The sequence below is a fragment of the Kwoniella dejecticola genome, chromosome 1 (genome assembly GCF_000512565.2).
Source record: "Kwoniella dejecticola CBS 10117 chromosome 1, complete sequence".
Lineage (NCBI taxonomy): Eukaryota > Fungi > Basidiomycota > Tremellomycetes > Tremellales > Cryptococcaceae > Kwoniella > Kwoniella dejecticola.
In genome coordinates this window covers 1,906,957-1,923,659 of record NC_089301.1, presented here as the reverse complement: position 1 = coordinate 1,923,659, position 16,703 = coordinate 1,906,957, and the positions used below count along the sequence as shown (strand labels likewise).

General features: G+C 49.6%; 7 protein-coding genes across 7 annotated transcripts; 4 read left to right on the top strand and 3 right to left on the bottom strand.

Annotated features, from left to right (window-relative positions):
• Positions 1 to 1,719: 1,719 nt before the first annotated feature.
• Positions 1,720 to 3,790, top strand: I303_100721 (uncharacterized protein; the record flags this gene model as incomplete). The annotated part of the gene is made up of 8 exons (XM_018404094.1): positions 1,720 to 2,111; positions 2,181 to 2,249; positions 2,306 to 2,338; positions 2,403 to 2,577; positions 2,630 to 2,639; positions 2,707 to 3,253; positions 3,325 to 3,371; positions 3,438 to 3,790. 8 exons carry the CDS (start codon positions 1,720 to 1,722, stop codon positions 3,788 to 3,790), a joined length of 1,626 nt encoding a protein of 541 aa, XP_018266748.1.
• Positions 3,791 to 4,013: 223 nt separating this feature from the next.
• I303_100720 (uncharacterized protein) lies at positions 4,014 to 6,028 on the top strand (the record flags this gene model as incomplete). Its single annotated transcript, XM_018404093.1, has 7 exons — positions 4,014 to 4,076; positions 4,191 to 4,210; positions 4,301 to 4,321; positions 4,409 to 4,624; positions 4,742 to 4,834; positions 4,944 to 5,458; positions 5,538 to 6,028. 7 exons carry the CDS (start codon positions 4,014 to 4,016, stop codon positions 6,026 to 6,028), a joined length of 1,419 nt encoding a protein of 472 aa, XP_018266747.1.
• A 496-nt stretch (positions 6,029 to 6,524) lies between these two features.
• Positions 6,525 to 7,506, top strand: I303_100719 (uncharacterized protein; the record flags this gene model as incomplete). Its single annotated transcript, XM_018404092.1, has 2 exons — positions 6,525 to 6,794; positions 6,892 to 7,506. 2 exons carry the CDS (start codon positions 6,525 to 6,527, stop codon positions 7,504 to 7,506), a joined length of 885 nt encoding a protein of 294 aa, XP_018266746.1.
• Positions 7,507 to 7,831: 325 nt separating this feature from the next.
• I303_100718 (uncharacterized protein) lies at positions 7,832 to 9,229 on the bottom strand (the record flags this gene model as incomplete). Its single annotated transcript, XM_018404091.1, has 4 exons — positions 7,832 to 8,127; positions 8,217 to 8,471; positions 8,593 to 8,949; positions 9,019 to 9,229. 4 exons carry the CDS (start codon positions 9,227 to 9,229, stop codon positions 7,832 to 7,834), a joined length of 1,119 nt encoding a protein of 372 aa, XP_018266745.1.
• An 840-nt stretch (positions 9,230 to 10,069) lies between these two features.
• I303_100717 (uncharacterized protein) lies at positions 10,070 to 10,564 on the bottom strand (the record flags this gene model as incomplete). The annotated part of the gene is made up of 1 exon (XM_018404090.1): positions 10,070 to 10,564. One exon carries the CDS (start codon positions 10,562 to 10,564, stop codon positions 10,070 to 10,072), a length of 495 nt encoding a protein of 164 aa, XP_018266744.1.
• Positions 10,565 to 11,674: 1,110 nt separating this feature from the next.
• I303_100716 (uncharacterized protein) lies at positions 11,675 to 14,189 on the top strand (the record flags this gene model as incomplete). Its single annotated transcript, XM_018404089.1, has 2 exons — positions 11,675 to 12,868; positions 13,002 to 14,189. 2 exons carry the CDS (start codon positions 11,675 to 11,677, stop codon positions 14,187 to 14,189), a joined length of 2,382 nt encoding a protein of 793 aa, XP_018266743.1.
• Positions 14,190 to 14,260: 71 nt separating this feature from the next.
• On the bottom strand, positions 14,261 to 15,971 carry I303_100715 (uncharacterized protein; the record flags this gene model as incomplete). Its single annotated transcript, XM_018404088.1, has 6 exons — positions 14,261 to 14,374; positions 14,445 to 14,660; positions 14,760 to 14,843; positions 14,922 to 15,065; positions 15,159 to 15,174; positions 15,256 to 15,971. 6 exons carry the CDS (start codon positions 15,969 to 15,971, stop codon positions 14,261 to 14,263), a joined length of 1,290 nt encoding a protein of 429 aa, XP_018266742.1.
• Positions 15,972 to 16,703: the final 732 nt, after the last annotated feature.

Here is a 16,703-nt window from a genome sequence, read left to right as displayed (position 1 = left end):
CTTCTGATCGCATCAACAGCTTGTCCAGGGGTTTATCAGGAGTATGCAGTTTGGTCCATATGGTACATCCAGGATGATCGACACCCTCTTTTTCCGTGTATGCCTTTTTCCACCGTCGACTCGACTTGACTTGATTTTGATGACGTTCAGGTTCAATCGCGAGTGCTACGCCCTACACATCTGCTGGCATCGTCGAGCTCCACAGTCATCGACCGGGTCCAGAAATCAATATTTGCTAAGTCTTCGTATTTATACCGATGATCGTTCTGTCTTTCTGCCTCCTTCTGTGGCTGACACACTGCCCATTTAAGGTTTATATCCTTTTGCCGAAATACTCAGAGTTCGTCTAGAACGAGGAGGAAAGGGGGTCTGAATGCGTTAGAGCTGCGTAAGCTGTAAACTGTCAAAGGAGTGTGATAGAAATCGTCAAGATCTCTTTTGGTGAGGGTGTAGTCCAAGTGCAAATGGTGTTGACGCGAAAGAAGGAAAAGATCAGATCGTCAGTGAACTTGATTTTCCCATTTTGTCATCCGGGACAACTCGTGAGTAAGTGGTCAGGTAAATTCAAGCAATACTGCGCTGCACAAACAATGGGAAGTATGTTCAGACTCTGTTACAGGTTCGAGACAGTGAGTATCTCAGGGAAAAGGGTGGTCAAATACATCAAACCGGCTTCTCAGCCAGAGTTCTCTGTTTGCTGCACCAAAAGAGCGGTAACGGGTGTGGACGTCCAAGTATTTGGACATGAAACAAATGATAGGAGACAAACAGCACAGACATGCGCGTTCATGTATCCGACCCTTCATTGATCTTGAAACGAGAGACAGTGTGTACTTCGGCATATATCGAAGGAAGGGCTCACTGCAAGGATGAAAACCGAGTGTCCGAAGTGATTCTTGTGTACTATCCCCCACTTTGTTCAATTACAGTTTTGTCTCTGATCGTGTTTTTCATCATTGGTGAGTTGATGCTTGATTCGGATCGGCGGGCCGCCTAATTAAAGGATAGGCGTTTTTTCTGCTTGATCAGACATCGAGGAACGGGGGTCATAAACAAGTGACGGTCAAGGTGATCCGTGATCGATCAGATGAGGCGTGTTGGTTGTCATGCTGCACAGAGTAGTAAGGTAAGCTTAAAACCAAAGGAGGGTATGTCATCTTCAAAGAGAAAAGCTTGATGCAAGAGGACAGCCTGTGTAGCGCTGTCAGCGACACCGTCGAAGGCCCAGAAGGGTCACTGAGCAGCAGGTTGAATTCCAAGCCGCAGCAAGAACCCTCTACGCGTCGAAAGCAGGCGGTTGCAGTATCGGGCAGACAAGGGATTCGGGAGAGTTCGACCGAGGGCAAGAAGACAGTCGTCAAGGTTACGGTTGTGTTGCGCGTTGACCTCCTTTGGATGTAGAAAGGCAAAAGCGTGTTGACAGCATGGGCTCGTGCGTATTTGGTTTTCACTTTGAAACGGATTCTGAAACTGGCCGAAAATGATGATATAATTATTCCTGAATCGCCGGAGATTAAACCACGAGGATGACGTTGGCTGATTCAACTTTCGGATCCTTCTTCTGCATTCTCTATGTTTACATCAATTCATCGTATATCGACACCTACTCGCACAGACATCCCGATACCCCTCTGCATACGACCGTCATACCCGAACTCACCCTTGACGACCTCCTCGGAACCGACAGCTCAGCAACTACCCTGAAGACAAGGTCCTTCGATGGTGTCAAGGAGGCTAGAGACGTCATATACCGACCCGGAGACCGAGATAGACGACATCACACATCATCCAAACTCAGTGGACGGTGAAAATCCCTACAAGCCATTTACCAAGCGAAGCGCTCCTAACATCCTGCTGTTCAAGCTTCAAGAATTCTTGACGTTTCCATCTCAGCTCTTCTTCGCTTTGACTGGCTTATTGGGCATTGCAAATTATGCGAGACATATAGTACAAATAATACCATCCAAGCCTGCGTCTATAGCTCTGCGCAGAAGAGGGTCAAGCAACGGAACAAAGGATGCCAAAGGGGAAGAAATCCGAGTGGATAAATGGGTGAAGGACAATGTGCGTAGTATAGAAGGTGTCTTCAAACCCGCTTGGTGGGCACCCAAGTGAGTGAAAGGAACATCAGCGACATTTCTACGCTGCTGCCGGCAGCCTGCAGGCTGACTCGTACTCAGTGGTCATCTTCAAACCTTCTTCACGGTTTTAGGCGATTTTACGAAAGTAGACAAGGTCCACTATATACGGTGAGTCTACTACCGTCCATGCAATTCTACTCGGAGTATGGCTGACGGACCTGTAGGTCTTATCTGAGACTACCTGATGGTGGTACGATGTGCGTACACGTATAGACATACTCGGTGGTTTGATTATCGACTGATGATTTGTCGTTGTGACAGCGGTATCGATATCACCCCGGAAGATCACGATACGTTCGAACCCGATACACCTACTGTCGTCGTCTGTCATGGTCTGACAGGAGGTAGTCACGAGTCGTATGTCAGGAATGTCTTGTCGTGGGTCATCAAACCAAAAGCTCAGGGAGGCATGGGAGCGAGAGCTGCGGTTGTCAATGTACGTGAATTTACTTTCCTCTGCCGAGCGCCGAGCTGATCTGATAGAACAGTTTCGGGGATGTAAGTCTTGCCTGGGATTCGCCTTAATCCTTCAAGTATACCAGCTAATACCGTGAACTGTCATAAGGTGCCGGGGTACCCGTTACTTCACCTCAGATGTACTCAGCAGGAACGACTATGGACTTGGCCTCCGCCTTACACTTCCTCCGCCATCGGTATCCGTCATCTCCACTACACGGCATTGGCTTCTCGCTCGGTGCTTCCGTCCTTTCACGATACTTAGGTGAAGCCGGAGAAGCATCGCTGCTGTCTTCCGGTATCATCTTGGGCTGCCCGTGGGATCTGAGCTTGATGTCCCATAAATTAGATCACGATTGGTTCACTTCCCGCGTGTATTCCTCTGCACTGGGTCGGAACGTTCTCAAGCTCTTCTTCAAGGCTTATGATGCCAATCCACCGTTATTCGACGCAGAAAATAGCCCAGTCAAGGAGTTCATGCCGGACTTGAAGCTACAACGGAAGAATATGGGTTCGAATACTCGACTGCGGAAAGTGGACGATTTGATGGTCTGCAAGATTGGCGGTCCGGTCAACATTGGTGCTTGGCCTTTCGCGAATGCCGAGGCATACTATCAATGGGCAAGTCCGAAAAGATTGATTGGTGGTGTCAAGGTGTGAGTGCTCAAGCATCTTTCCGTTCGATGCCGGCGTACATTTCACGGCTGACCTGGCATTTCCAACACAGACCCCTGTTAGCGATCAATGCCTTTGATGATCCTGTCGTAGACTGTAGTGAGTCAATGTTCTCCTCTACCAGGAACTGCAGCGCAAACGAGCTAATACCGGAACTTTATGCAGCCGCACTACCACTAGAAGAGCTAAAATCATCTACGCATGTGATAACAGCTATAACAGGGTCGGGCGGTCATTTAGGATGGTTTGACGGACCATTCCCCCTGTGGTCTCCTACAAAATCAAAAACTCGATGGGTGTTGAAACCGGTGTCCGAATTCTTCACAGCTGCTGCGAGAGACCTGGATGTAACAGGCGGTGACGTACAGATACACGAGGAGGAAGGTTGGGAATGGGTGACTACAGGTGGACATGATATACCTGGACTGGCGAGACGAGGGTGGAATCTGCTAAGAGAGGGCGAGATCGTCGAAGGGGAAGGCGATGAAGGCGAGAGCGGGGTCATACAGGGGTTGTAGGCTTTTGTAGATGTATCTAGCCGAATGAACGAATGAACTATTATTTGGCGCAATTTGCCACGTGGTGATTATTGGTCTTGCACTTTGGGACGCTTGAGCTTGACTTCATCAACCGAGTTTGCCTGTCGATGTTCTTCATATTTGATTTAAAGAAACAAAGGACAAGACTCTCACCATCTGTTGATTCGCCAAGTCGGGTGCAGTGAGGACAAGAACCCCGAGAATGCCGAATCCCAGAACATTCTTCGATTTCTCAGTCGGAGATAAACCTCTAGGAAGGGTTGTCGTGAGTAACGCTTTCACACCATCTTTCTGATCATCAAGCTCAACCTGGGCAAGGGAGTTGCGTCCTCTTCAACTCAATATATTCTGAAGCTGACAGACCTGCCTATTCCGTCAGTTTGAGCTGTTCAATGACGTGTAAGTCATTGCTGGTCTTATTTGAGCGTGGTAGAGTGACGAGATTATTGATTGACATGTCAACGTGTCGTTGCAAACTCTTTATGGCAGTGTACCTATGACTGCGGACAAGTGAGTGTGACAGTCATTCTATGCACTCTGACTCTACCACAATGCCGATGAAGGAGTTGAGGACTAGCTGACATATTATGTATGCAGCTTCCGAGCGCTTTGTACGGGTGAAAAAGGGATATCCAAAATATCGAATGTTCCCTTACATTACAAGGGATGCCCGGTGCACAGGGTCATAGACGGATTCATGATCCAAGGTGGAGACTTCACGAAGCGTAACGGGAGCGGTGGAGAGAGTATATACGGTGGACCATTTGAAGATGAACGGCTAGAAGGTGAAGGAACGGAAGTTGACAAAAAGGGGTAAGTCTGGACCCACTACCAGAGGGTGACACTCCAAATCTCTACACGTTTTCGGGGCTTCTTTCTCACGCAGTAGAGCTCGGGAAACGATGCTCATGCTTGAGCCTGGTCGTATAGTCTCTTAGTGATGGCCAACAGGGGACCAAATACCAACGGAAGCCAATTCTTTATTACTCTCGCCCCGTCCCCACATCTCACTGGCAGGCATGTGTAAGTACTGCCCCGCAAATCCACGAAACCATGTCTCGCTCTATCCTATCGTCCTTTTTCGTCCTGTTCTGCCATGCTCATTCTGCTGACATACTCTGCGATGAAACAGTGTCTTTGGGAAAGTCGTATTTGGCTTGGAACACATCGAAGCAATCGGCAAATTATCTACAGACGACAGGGATAGACCATTGACACCGGTTGTGATAAGTCATTGTGGTGAACTGGAATTGAGGCGCCCACCTCCCCAACAGGCCAGATCGCCATCCGTATCCTCTTCTCGATCTAGATCGGCGTCTCCAGATAGAAGACGGAAGAGTAAATCCAGATCTAAGTCCCGCCGAGACGATTCGGACGAGGACGACTCGGATGACTCGGAAGGAAGAGACAGGGACAGACGCCGAAGTAAGAAGAAGAAAGATCGCAGAGACCGAGAAAGGAAGGAGAAGGACAGGAAGAAGACCAGAAAGCCCAGAGAAGAGACAGAGGAAGAGCTGGATGCTAGATTGGAAAGGGAGGAGAAAGAGCTTCTGGAGAAACAACGATTGGAAAGATTGGAAGCTATGAAGAAGCAGATCGAGCAGGAAAGACAGAAGATAAAGGATGATGGTGGAGTAGTGTACAAAGGTGAGTCATGAGTCTTCTCCTTGAGCCCCACAGGTATGCTGCAGTGCACGCTGACATAAGTATTTCATCGGGGTGATAGGGCGAGGAGCGATGAGATACCTTGATCCGGAGACCACCCATCGATCGATGCCTACGAATTTCAATAGCCGAGCCCCTGATACTCGGCCTCGAGCTCCGAGAGGACCACCGCCCCATCTGAGTGACCGCATCGGTGACTCAAGGGAGAGGAGCCGAGACTACGATCGAGATCGAGACCGAGGTGACCGTCGTGAAGTCACTCAGCGGGATAGACTGGACAGGGATATGGATAGATGGCAACACGACAGATCCCAGGCTCAAGCGGTTAGCGATAGGGAAAGAGCTAAATTTCGGAGAGGAAGGAGCGATAGTCTGGACAAACCGAGAAGCGCCAGCCCACCTCCTAGAGGAAGAAGCGAAAGTAGGAGTAGAAGTCGAAGTCGAAGTCCGGTAAGGAATGGAACGGTGTCTCCGGCAAGAGCGCGCACCAGATCAAGGTCGGCCGGAGCTGGGTCAGACAATAGTGACATGGTCCTTGACCTGGAAGACTAAGTCTTAGTGGACGAACAGCATAATGGTATGCATAGCATAGGCACAGTCGCACCTCTCATGAAACGAAGCGAGGTGGCTCAATTGTCCGATTGCAGCGGACTCAGCCTGATTTGTAGATGCCGTCCTTCGACAATCCTTTGTAAGCTTGGACGTGCTCGCTGACTTCCTTAGCCGAGAAGGCGTTGCTAAGACGTGCAAATCAAGCGATGATATCTGACAATAAAGGTTTTCAAGAACTCTGCAATCGGAAGGCGATGTCTTCGTGCGACATCGCCGGAGTGGCTCCGCTGACTACACAGGATGATATAAGATCAACTTCCTTAGACAGGCTTCTGAGATCATCGTCTTCGAACCGTGCTTTGATCCTATTGATCGATAACATACTGTCCGCCCTGCTTGCTCCACTGACCTGATACTGTATGATCGCATAAGAGCACCGACAAGCTCGTTTCAGCCATGTTCAACCCTCATATACAGTACGCCCGTCGTTTACAATATGGAGGCAGAAGTATTTGACCGGCGAGATTATCCTCCTACCCCTCCACCGATCCATAGACCGCCCCCGCCGGCACCATCACCTCCTACGGTGCTCGAAACTAATAGCCAGATCGTTAGATTCACCACGGAAGCAGGTCTCTCATGTACTGTCGTCCGGCCGAGCCTTGATTATCTGAGTGAAGGCGATCTGTTAGCCACCTCGCCTTTGCATTTCCCTTTGAGTGATGATCAAGGGGATACACGATTCTACAGTATCTGCGATCATACGGTGAGTCTCGACCCCGACATTTGTGACTGTACTCCGTTTTACGACTGAGAGGACTCCTCGTGTTAATGCTTATACAACGATGTCTGTGGGTAAACAGGAACTAGGACGCGATCCAAGTGAATGCACCCTTGGAGATCATTGGGAAGCTGTCCGATCAAGCCAAGTCTCCTTACGAGAAATCGCTCCGAACGATGAAAGGCGTTATGCAGCAGCAGTCATTCCGAGAAACCACGTATCCCTAGGAGATCATCATCGGAATGGGCAGCATCATCTAGATCACGAGTCCGCCACATCTTTGGAAGATCTACAAGCGCAATACAGGTCTCAACGATACCAATACAGTCAAGCTTTCCTTCGATGGCAGAAGCAGGCACAACGCGGCAGACGATTGACGTACTCATCAGATCTCGTTAATAATGACAGCTCTCAGCCTCAAGTAGGCGGTAGTGGCAGACAATCTGCTGAAAATTTGACGACGCATTTCAACAAGAAAATAGCTCATTATGGTCTGCAGCCTCGCGATCTTGATTTCACTAGTGATCCTGCCACTCTCGGTAGGACACTTGCCAAGTTTCGCTTTGAGCCAGAGAATGACGTGAAAGTATTGAGGACTGCTTCCGGAATTGACGATGAGGAGTACTCAACCCTCCGAGAGACGATTAGCGCGCACTTCACTGATGTCATTCACGTGCTGGACGAGGCGACGCATTGATATACTTCTTCCAATTGTCGAGTAGTGTCAATCGTTCATATAATGGCGTTAGTATGACCAGGAATATGGTATGCCCGATAAGACACCAGCGTTCCGCATGTCGATCGAAGCGTTGATATAGGTTGCGCGACCTGTCAAGGTCGTCAGGCCTTGAATGAAGTATCCTGTACATGCAGTTGAGGCAAGTTAGCGAACAAGGGGCGCAGTACATCAACGGACAGCTTTTAGAGAGCATGTGTCCCAGTGCTCAATGAAAAGTATCCGAATGCATCGTTGAGTATTGTCCGTTTCTTACGCCGGGGCATCTCGGATCGCGTTTCTGATATTACAATTTGGCTAGTCCAAGCTTTCGAAGAGCCCATATACCGAGCACACTGAACAGCAAGGCATCTGCGGTAGTAGCGTTTGTTAAGGCTCCGCTTGAGTTTCCGCCTGCTGATGCACTGGTAGACCCGGAAGGGGAAGGGGAGGATGAGGACCCAGAAGGATTGGAAGAGGAAGTGCCGGACGAACTGTTGCTGGAAGGCGAGGCAGCATCTGCGCACACGCCGTTGGCGCAAGTAGCGTTTATCGTGAATGAGGGATAGGTCGATGGGGTTGTATACTCGACGTAGTCAAAGTCTGCGGCAAAGATTGGTCTTAGTGTGAGAGAACAAAACTCGTCGGAGCCATTCGAGCGGAAAAAGATCGCTGCTAAATCGATGACTCACCGAAGAACGTAGCGTTGTCCCCTTCCGGACCGTCATTGACCAATTTGACCTGATGTGTCCCAGCTGGCAGATTGCCTATGAAAGCCTTCAATGATCCTAATTTCTCGCATTTCTTTCCGAAATCTACTTCTCCACCACAGGGCGTTCTAGCGTTCCATGTACCGTAAGGAGTTTGAGAATCGTTGAAATAGACGGAGAAATCACCGTGATCTTGTACTGAGTCACCGTAGATGTACAATCCCGTTCCCGCAAATGCTAGACAATAAATAACATGTCAGCCTGATATAACACAGGCATCGACCTCAGGAATGGTTCAAGGATCGGAGTGCCAGCGAAGAAGGAAGTATCGAGGATCATCGGGCGAATGGTTACTCACAGAAGTTGAAGGAATTGCCGGGACCTTGGGTATAGATATTTGTCCCGTTGAAGAAGTTTCCACCTTGTCTTGTCCATGCTCCATCGTAATGTATCTGATCTAAAGCATCATCTATAGTCTGGTTCTGAAGGTTTTCACCTAAGTCGTAACCCAGTACGACGTAATCTAAGCCTAAGCCTTCACCCTCATTCCGTACAGTCAACTGATGAGATGATTGGGATAGATCTGTTGCCGAGTATAGCAATGCTCTGCCAGACGATACTGATGCTGGGTTCTGAGTGGTCGATTGACCGTCAAGCGTGATTGTGTATGAAGGCGAGGAAACATTCAAAGCACCATACAGCCAGATTTCGGAAGCTATGCAAGTACTTTGTCAGCGAACAGACCTTCAACAGCTGCTTTGGTGGACACGCGTCCGAGACTCACTCGTAAAGTTGAGCGAAAACTCAGCTCCCTTCGTGGTCGTCCAATGCAAAGTAGCTTGATGCCATGGTAATCCGGTCTCACTCTCGCTAGCATTGACCCATTCTGGATGATCTTGCGGGTCGGGTGTAGACCATTGAGTAAGATCTGCCCACGAGAAGATGGGGTCGAAGTCGTCGAAAGTGACATTCACAGTCTGCGAGGTGGAGGCCATCTTCAGCCTGTTGAGATGATTGTTATTGGTGTTGCAAATGAACGATGGTAATGTGATACGAGAGGTGGAACACTTGAGTGATAACTCAGGTAGGTTGGGTTACCCGGACAGGCAAAGGTGCGGCGTGTCGGTCGCTCTGACCGTCTGTCTTGGCATGCAACTGTCTACGGGATGTCGGAGTCAAAGGAGCGTGCCTAAGTGGTCCCGTATGCAGGAGTCAGTTTGTTTGAATTCAGGCAAACGTTTCACCTTTTGAGCTTTGCGTTTGGCGGTTGTTTACAATTTAGAGATTTCGTACGAGATGACGCAAGTAGATCATTTGGTGGCGTTTTCACCAAAGAGGCACTTGGACTGACTCTCGATGTCCAGGCTCACAATTCCTTCGGAGACATAAAAGGCACATGAGATGCATCAAACACTGATCAGATCGGTATAATGGTCTAACAAGCTCGTCACCGCATACTTGACCATGTGCGCTCGCTAATTATCGAGACAGAATGCGAAAAATACTGATCGTCATCCCCGGTTCTCTCGCCAAATGACCGATACCAAGACAGATCCCTCGTGTTGTCCGCTTCCTGCATACACAGCACTGACCGTGGCGTTCCCCCATTCTTCATCAAGCTCGTCCTGAAGCTTCCTAAGAGTCGGGGTCTGTCTCACGGATCTTCGGAGATCTGATGACATCCTTGGAGCCTTGTATAAAAACTCCTCCCGATCATCGCTCCAGTAAAACTCAAACTTTGGTCCACCGTCTTCATCGTCTTCATTGGCTTGGGAGGTGGAAGTGTCGCTAGTGATCCTTGCATATGTATCGTCCAGGCTTTGTGTGATAGTCTCCTAGGCGTGACCTGTTGCGTAGACGGATCTATACCACTCATAGATAGAGTCTGCAACGTTGTCACTGGGCTTGAAAAAGGTAGATACCACCGCTATCTTACTCTGGACATCTTGTACAGTGGATGACGCCTCTCGGAACGCCGCCACGAATTCTATCACTTCATTGAAAATTTGAGTGGCTTGACTGAGGCTGTCCTGCCGAAGAAAGAGCGAATTTCTATAAGTATTTCGGCTCAAGAGGTCGAAAGTGGGCTCTTTGACCGCGTACACTGGAACGTGTTCTTGCTCTCGCTGTTGACCTCCTACAATCGGACTCAGCTCTATGTTCTTCGCGAGCTGAAAGTAGATCTCCAGACCCACATCTACTCCTCGGTCATCCTCCTCCACTAGGCAGACGGGGCGAGTGACGGCGCTCCAGAGGTCCAATTCTGGGATCTCGCCGATGGTAAAGTATCCTCTAGATGGGGCAAAGCCTTGCTCTGATGATGCGGACATGCCTCAGTTGCTGGTCAGAGGGTCTCGCTCTAACAATTGAGGAGGTTCCTGCTTGAGTGTCGAGTAGAGTACGATCAGTAATGCATCGTGTACGATAGTCGAGCGGCGACCCGATATCCGGCACGCAGAGACGCAAGGTCTTCGATATGCGAAGCTTTGACTTTTGTGAGTCCACAAGAATTCACTGAGGCCCGCATCGTCATCGTTTCCTTTCATCTCACAGGTAAAACGGAGTGCGCCTCAGTGAGCGAGCTGATTGCGGGATGGGGCAAACTCCATGGCTCTACCTTGCATCGTACCTCGTTTCCGTAAGACTGATCCTTCAAGTGGAATATCTCCGCCTTAACATGTAGCGCCATGAGCTTTTCCTACATTTCTCTGTAGAGTGCCCATCGAGGTGATTGTCGGAATGATTTGAGCTGAGATCGATTAGCTCGATATATTGGGATGATTATCGCCCTAGTCCTTCAGGTTCAGCACTTAGGGCTGAGCACTACAGTCAGAAGCACGTACGCTCACTGTACTGAATGTCTCTGCAGGTGTAGGCACAAAGGGGATGACCTCATCTCTTTGGTCCGTCCGTCCGCCAAAGCCAAACCGGCTCTGGACTCGTATGACCGAGTGGGCGGTACTATCTCTTATACGCCACATGGCGTCACTTCATGCAGCAGTCAAGCTCAAAGTGAAAGGTGCGAGCCCGTGAGGCCTTCCTGCTTATGCAAGAGTGAGAGGAAGATGGCAACGCAGGAGAAGCATGTCAAGGTCGCTCGAAGGCATTGCTGAGAGGATTCAGTGCGGACGGAAAGGTTCGCAAAAGCGCATCATCATCCGGCGGCCTTTGTGAGTACCTCAGTAGTGTCTGTCCTGGCTGGTACTGGGCGATATCGCGTGATGTTGCCAAAGACAGGCTATATAAGGTGCATCGACTCATATCGCAGGAGTGGCAAAGTCTGTTACTTTTCGTTTGCTTTGCCTACTGAATGCTCGGTGGATGGTGAAACGAAGTCAAACTCTCCATTCGGACTTCTGTAATACAACTCGAACATAAGGTAGTGAATGATACTATCGCACCTGTCACAACAAAAAGCATAATTTCAAGTACTAAACGTCATGCCGAAGGAAGTGCGGACCACTGTCACGATAACCAATGAGAAGCACAAGGACAAAAGTAGCAGTAGCAATCGATGGAATGATCCTAGGTTACGGGAGAAGAGACGGAAGGGGACCGAACAAACGCGAGAGCGTGATTCCCCCTCTCCCGCTAGCCATGATAGCCTCTCCCCGGGTGGCAGGGGGCACAGTGACAGTATCTCAAGCAGAAGCTCCCTCAATCATTCGGGAGACAATCATCAATCATTTTCAGGTCACGCTTCCAGGAGACCGTCCATGAACTCAACACGATCTCAATATCTCGGAGATCCCACATCAGCTCGACCAGCTTTAGACAGTCGACAAAGCTCTTTCTCGAGTCAACAGCAACACCAGATGCCACAAGGTGCATCTAGACCCCCCTTGACCACTCGGCCCTCTTATACAAGCGACAGACAATACTCGCCCGAAGACATGATTGGTCGCGTTCCGTCGAGCCGCTCCGTGTCTAGGGCAGCATCGTGTGAGCGACATCCTGGACTGTGTACTTTAGAAACCACCCCAAACGGACATCGGGTCCTTTATCATAGACTCGCTCCTCAGGACAAGGAGAAAAACAGCTCTGAACATGAATCTAGTAGACAACCCCGCCCGACGGAAGTACGTCCTGCTTTGCACCGTGGCAGATCTTCTTCGAAATCCACTAGACCTCCGCCTCAACAAGCAGGACTTACGGAAGTATTCGTCAATTTTACGCCTCAGAGAAGAGCCCCGTCCCGTCATGCATCTCATGTCAGAGGTCAAGAAAGAGATCGGGATCGGGATCGAGAACGACAGAGCCTCGAGGAGAGAGAAAGAAGATACCCGGTCCAGACTGACACACGTCATGAGAAGACCTACGTCGGCAGCGGTCGACGACCGTCTCTTAGTCGTCAAGCATCATCAGCCTCGTATGTCCCCTCAACCAACGCTCTGATCATGGTTGAGAGGAAGTCTCGACCAGACCCGAAGTTTGATCCTTCCACGATGGATATGGTATGTTTCCGAAGACGATCGAGCGAGCTTCAGTCGAAACAAGATAGGGAGACGTACGATACCAGACCTAGATGGTTTTACAAAACCAAGGAGGATTTACTGTCTACTTCTCCATATCATTACGCCCTGCCTAAAGCGCAGGATGGCTCAGTCAGATGGAGGATGCGATGTCCACACACCGTAGGTCGATTGCTTACAACTACGGTGTGACCAAAAGCAACCAAATCCACCTGTTTCTGTGCATAATCAATAAAACCGCATGAAAGCTGATTGATGAGTTTCCATTCCTTTTTCTACGCTTCTTCCCCTGCAGGATGGTAAGAGCAAAGACCCCAATGAAGAATGCAGGATCCTTCATACCGATCTCGACCCTAGAACCGTATCCATCGTACACGTATCTACCAGTGATCCGATCGACTACTCAGCCTGTATCATCCAGCCCGACAAGCATTGCAAACCATCGGATCTTGCCGGGGGACCAGGCTTGCGTTTTGACGATCTCGACTACAAGAGCCTGGAAGAAAAGATTCAAGCCAATAGGAGACTCCAGCAAGAAATGACAGATCGATATGTGCAGTGGTCCAATACATCACAAGGCATGAGCAGACTGCGTTCCGAGAGAGTATATACCAATCTCTTGACGCAGTACCTCGAGAGTCAACGACGATTCAACGAACTCAGGGCTGATGCGGAACATAGCGAACAAGCCAATACGGGCAATGGTCTCGTCGGACCGGGTTTACTCAAGGAAAAAGGTGTAAAGGGATCTTTATCTGCGATCCGCAATGAATTTCGCGACCTCTCTCAGGGCATTGAGGTAATTGGGAATACTATCGACACTATCAAATCTACTTCTGCTGCCACCCTCGAAAGTTCTCACGCGAGAGACGCATCTCTTTCGAGATTATGTGGAGCGGTCACCAGTCTCGGGCAGGACATACAGAGTTCGATCTTCTCGAGCCTGAACGGTACGATAACGAGTCTGTTGACGTCCATCGCGCGTCAACGAGCTTCGACAGCAACGACCACTCCCAACCAGGAGCAACCGAAACCAGTGCTGAAAGGCAATGGGCACAGAAGCGCCGTGCGGATTGCCTTACCAGGGGAAAGGAGACCCACTTATACGACCGGCTCCGAGGTTTCAGTCTCCTCGAATGCCGGTGCTAGTAACCCGGATCCGGCTGCTGATCCGTACTCTCTTGCTGTATCTTTAGCTGGACAAAGTGACAGAGTGTCCGCAACTTTGCAAAGCGCGATCCGAACAATCATTTCTGGTATGGCCACCGAACGAGCCGCCAACGCTGGGGAAATGGAGATCCAAAGGAAGACGTCAGAAGTGCTAGAATCTATTTCCGCATCTATAGCTGGGACGGCTTGTAAGGTTGATAGTCTCAAAGAAACCGTCGTTGAGAGCTGGAAAGCTTCTTTGGCGGAAAGAGAAGCGAGTCTGGGACAAATGAGAGAGAATCTAGATCTGTTAAGTGAGAGTCTGTTCGGGTAAAAGTGATCATCCGTTCGGTCGCAGTACAAGTTATGCACATTTGCTTGATGAGGCTTGAATGACCCACTCCCTTAGTGGGATGGGGTATCAGCTACAGATCTGAATACCTTAGGCACATTCCATTGATATTGCCTTCCTTCCCTTTTGAATCCCTGTTGAGCATGCACATACGCCTCTCGATAATCCTGAATATGTGCCATGACACTCATCAGCTGATTTTGCTGGCATGAGGATGCAACGGCACATTCTACTGACATTCTCATTCTTCAGCTCGTGCCAGGCTATGGCTGTCTGCTCGTCATCGATGAGCCAATTATGCCATGCGCCAATCTTCGAGGCCAGGTCGAGTCTGAATAATCCAGTACATGGATCGGGGTTCGGCGGAGGCAGCGAGTACATTGGGTTGGGTCTATCCGGCGGCGAGCAGTATGGTAACTTCGGGTTGGCGTTGGGTGCGAGGGGTAACGAGAACTAGGAGATGCGTATAGGACCACGGACAATATCAGCTTAGCTAGCGTTGATCCGAAGTAGCATGGAAAGACAACGAATGTGATGTGAGGAGAAACGCACCATAACAGCACCAATTCTGGCGTCTTCATCCCAATGGTCATTCCTCGTTGAAGCCGGAACGTCCGCCACAGCCATGGTCTTGACCTAGAGTCCGACCATCAGAGTGTGATCGTACACCTTCACCTCCGTCTTGGTATGGTACGAGTCACGAGAGACACTTACAACACCCCATGAGAACCCATACATCATGCCTTGGAAATAGTAATGATACCCCGTCCATCTGCCAAGAGATGAGCCGAGGTATATCGGTTGATTAGGGTCGAAAGTGAGCAAAAGGTGAAGCAGGTTCGGTATTATCGGAAGCGTCTAGATTTGGTGTGGAGCAGCATGTAAGTGACAATGAACCAGACTGATCTCGGATCAAGACCTTCGAGTGGTTTAGCCCCCAGTAACACTCACGTCATCGTCGCATTTTCTGTACAACAGAGCTCACGTCAGCTCACCACAATCTCTTAGCGAATTGAATTACAAGCCTCGGGGCAGATATCACACTCACAGAACCCACCAAGCCTGTCTGGCACCCTTTCTACCTACATACCTCAACCACTCCCAAGACTTGCCATTGTTCATATTTTCCCCATTCTCCAACAACTTCAACCTGATCAAATCCCCATGCTCGCTCATCTCATTCTCAACATCCTTTTCTAGCTCCATCATACTCTCATATCCTTCTTCCCCTTCTGCCACTGGCTTGTTCATGCCTACGACGAATTTCAGTTCAACCAGATGCCGATACTCCGCCGGGACAGCTTCAAGCAGATTTAACCTCCTTATCAGTCTCCGTCGTTCTCGTGATTGGGCGCGGGGTGTAGAGAAGATATGAAGCATCAACAAAGCAGGAGATGAGATCTGTTGATCATTCACTTTATGTCCTTCTTGGAAGGGCAATTCCTTGTGAGTATAGTTTGGCGCAGTGAGATCGGGTAATATCCGAGAACCCGCCCACGGGGCAGCCCTGAGGCCGGATATGACTGGGGGAGGAGATAATAAGGCCGCTGGGTTGTGCATGATCTTTTGCCAGTATTTATGAGACCATTCGGGTGCTTTGTGCATCATCAGATTGTATCGGTGATGTGATGGGAGATTGATGTATGGCTGTAAGGCATGTCGAAGGTGTATCAACGAAAGGAAGGAGAGGAACGATATGATGAGGACAAGGGGGAGTCGAGAGCGATATCGAAGGGATTGTCCAGTGTATCGGAGGACCTGCATTCTGGGCTCGAAATTGTGCTGTGACACGGTGCGGCGAATGGTCAATGGTGGAAGCTGAGGAGTGAATGCGATGTTAGTAAAGTGGAAGAAGCGATAGACGTCGCTGTGATGGCGAGCAACGTTGTCGACGTTGTTGAACTCATATTGACTAATCATATGGCATTAGCGCAACTGTTAGTGAGTTATACCAATGAACAAAGGGGTCCTTTGGTATGTATGTCCAACACTACCACTTCCCCACTCGATACACATGCGTGTCGTACACACGCACACACCTACATCAAACATGTTATTCTTGTCTTTCGATGAGTGTCGGTGCGGCGCCAAGACCGAGAGTCCGAGCTCGAGCCCTCAGTATAGCTCGGTCATACGGTGGTCAGAGTGCCCATTCGAGCATGATTTGCATGAACAGGAAATGAGCTGGATGACGATGAGACCGTCTTGTTTGTCAGAAGTGCGATGCGCCCCGGTGATGAGACTTGGTAGTCATGCTGCCCACATTCGCAGAGAAGCAAGAAATCTGAGCCCATTCAATCCGCCAGACTCGGCCACTTTCGAGACTCTTGATCGATTCGCGTGGATGCAGGACGCAGGGGATGGAGGGATCTAAGATACAGTCTAGCAACTGAGAGACTGAGAGACTGAGAGAGAAAGTCATCAGAGCGCATGCATATCAGTTGTAGTTGTACCCTCTTTGCCCCATCCACCCGGACGCGTCCAAGCAGAGTCATC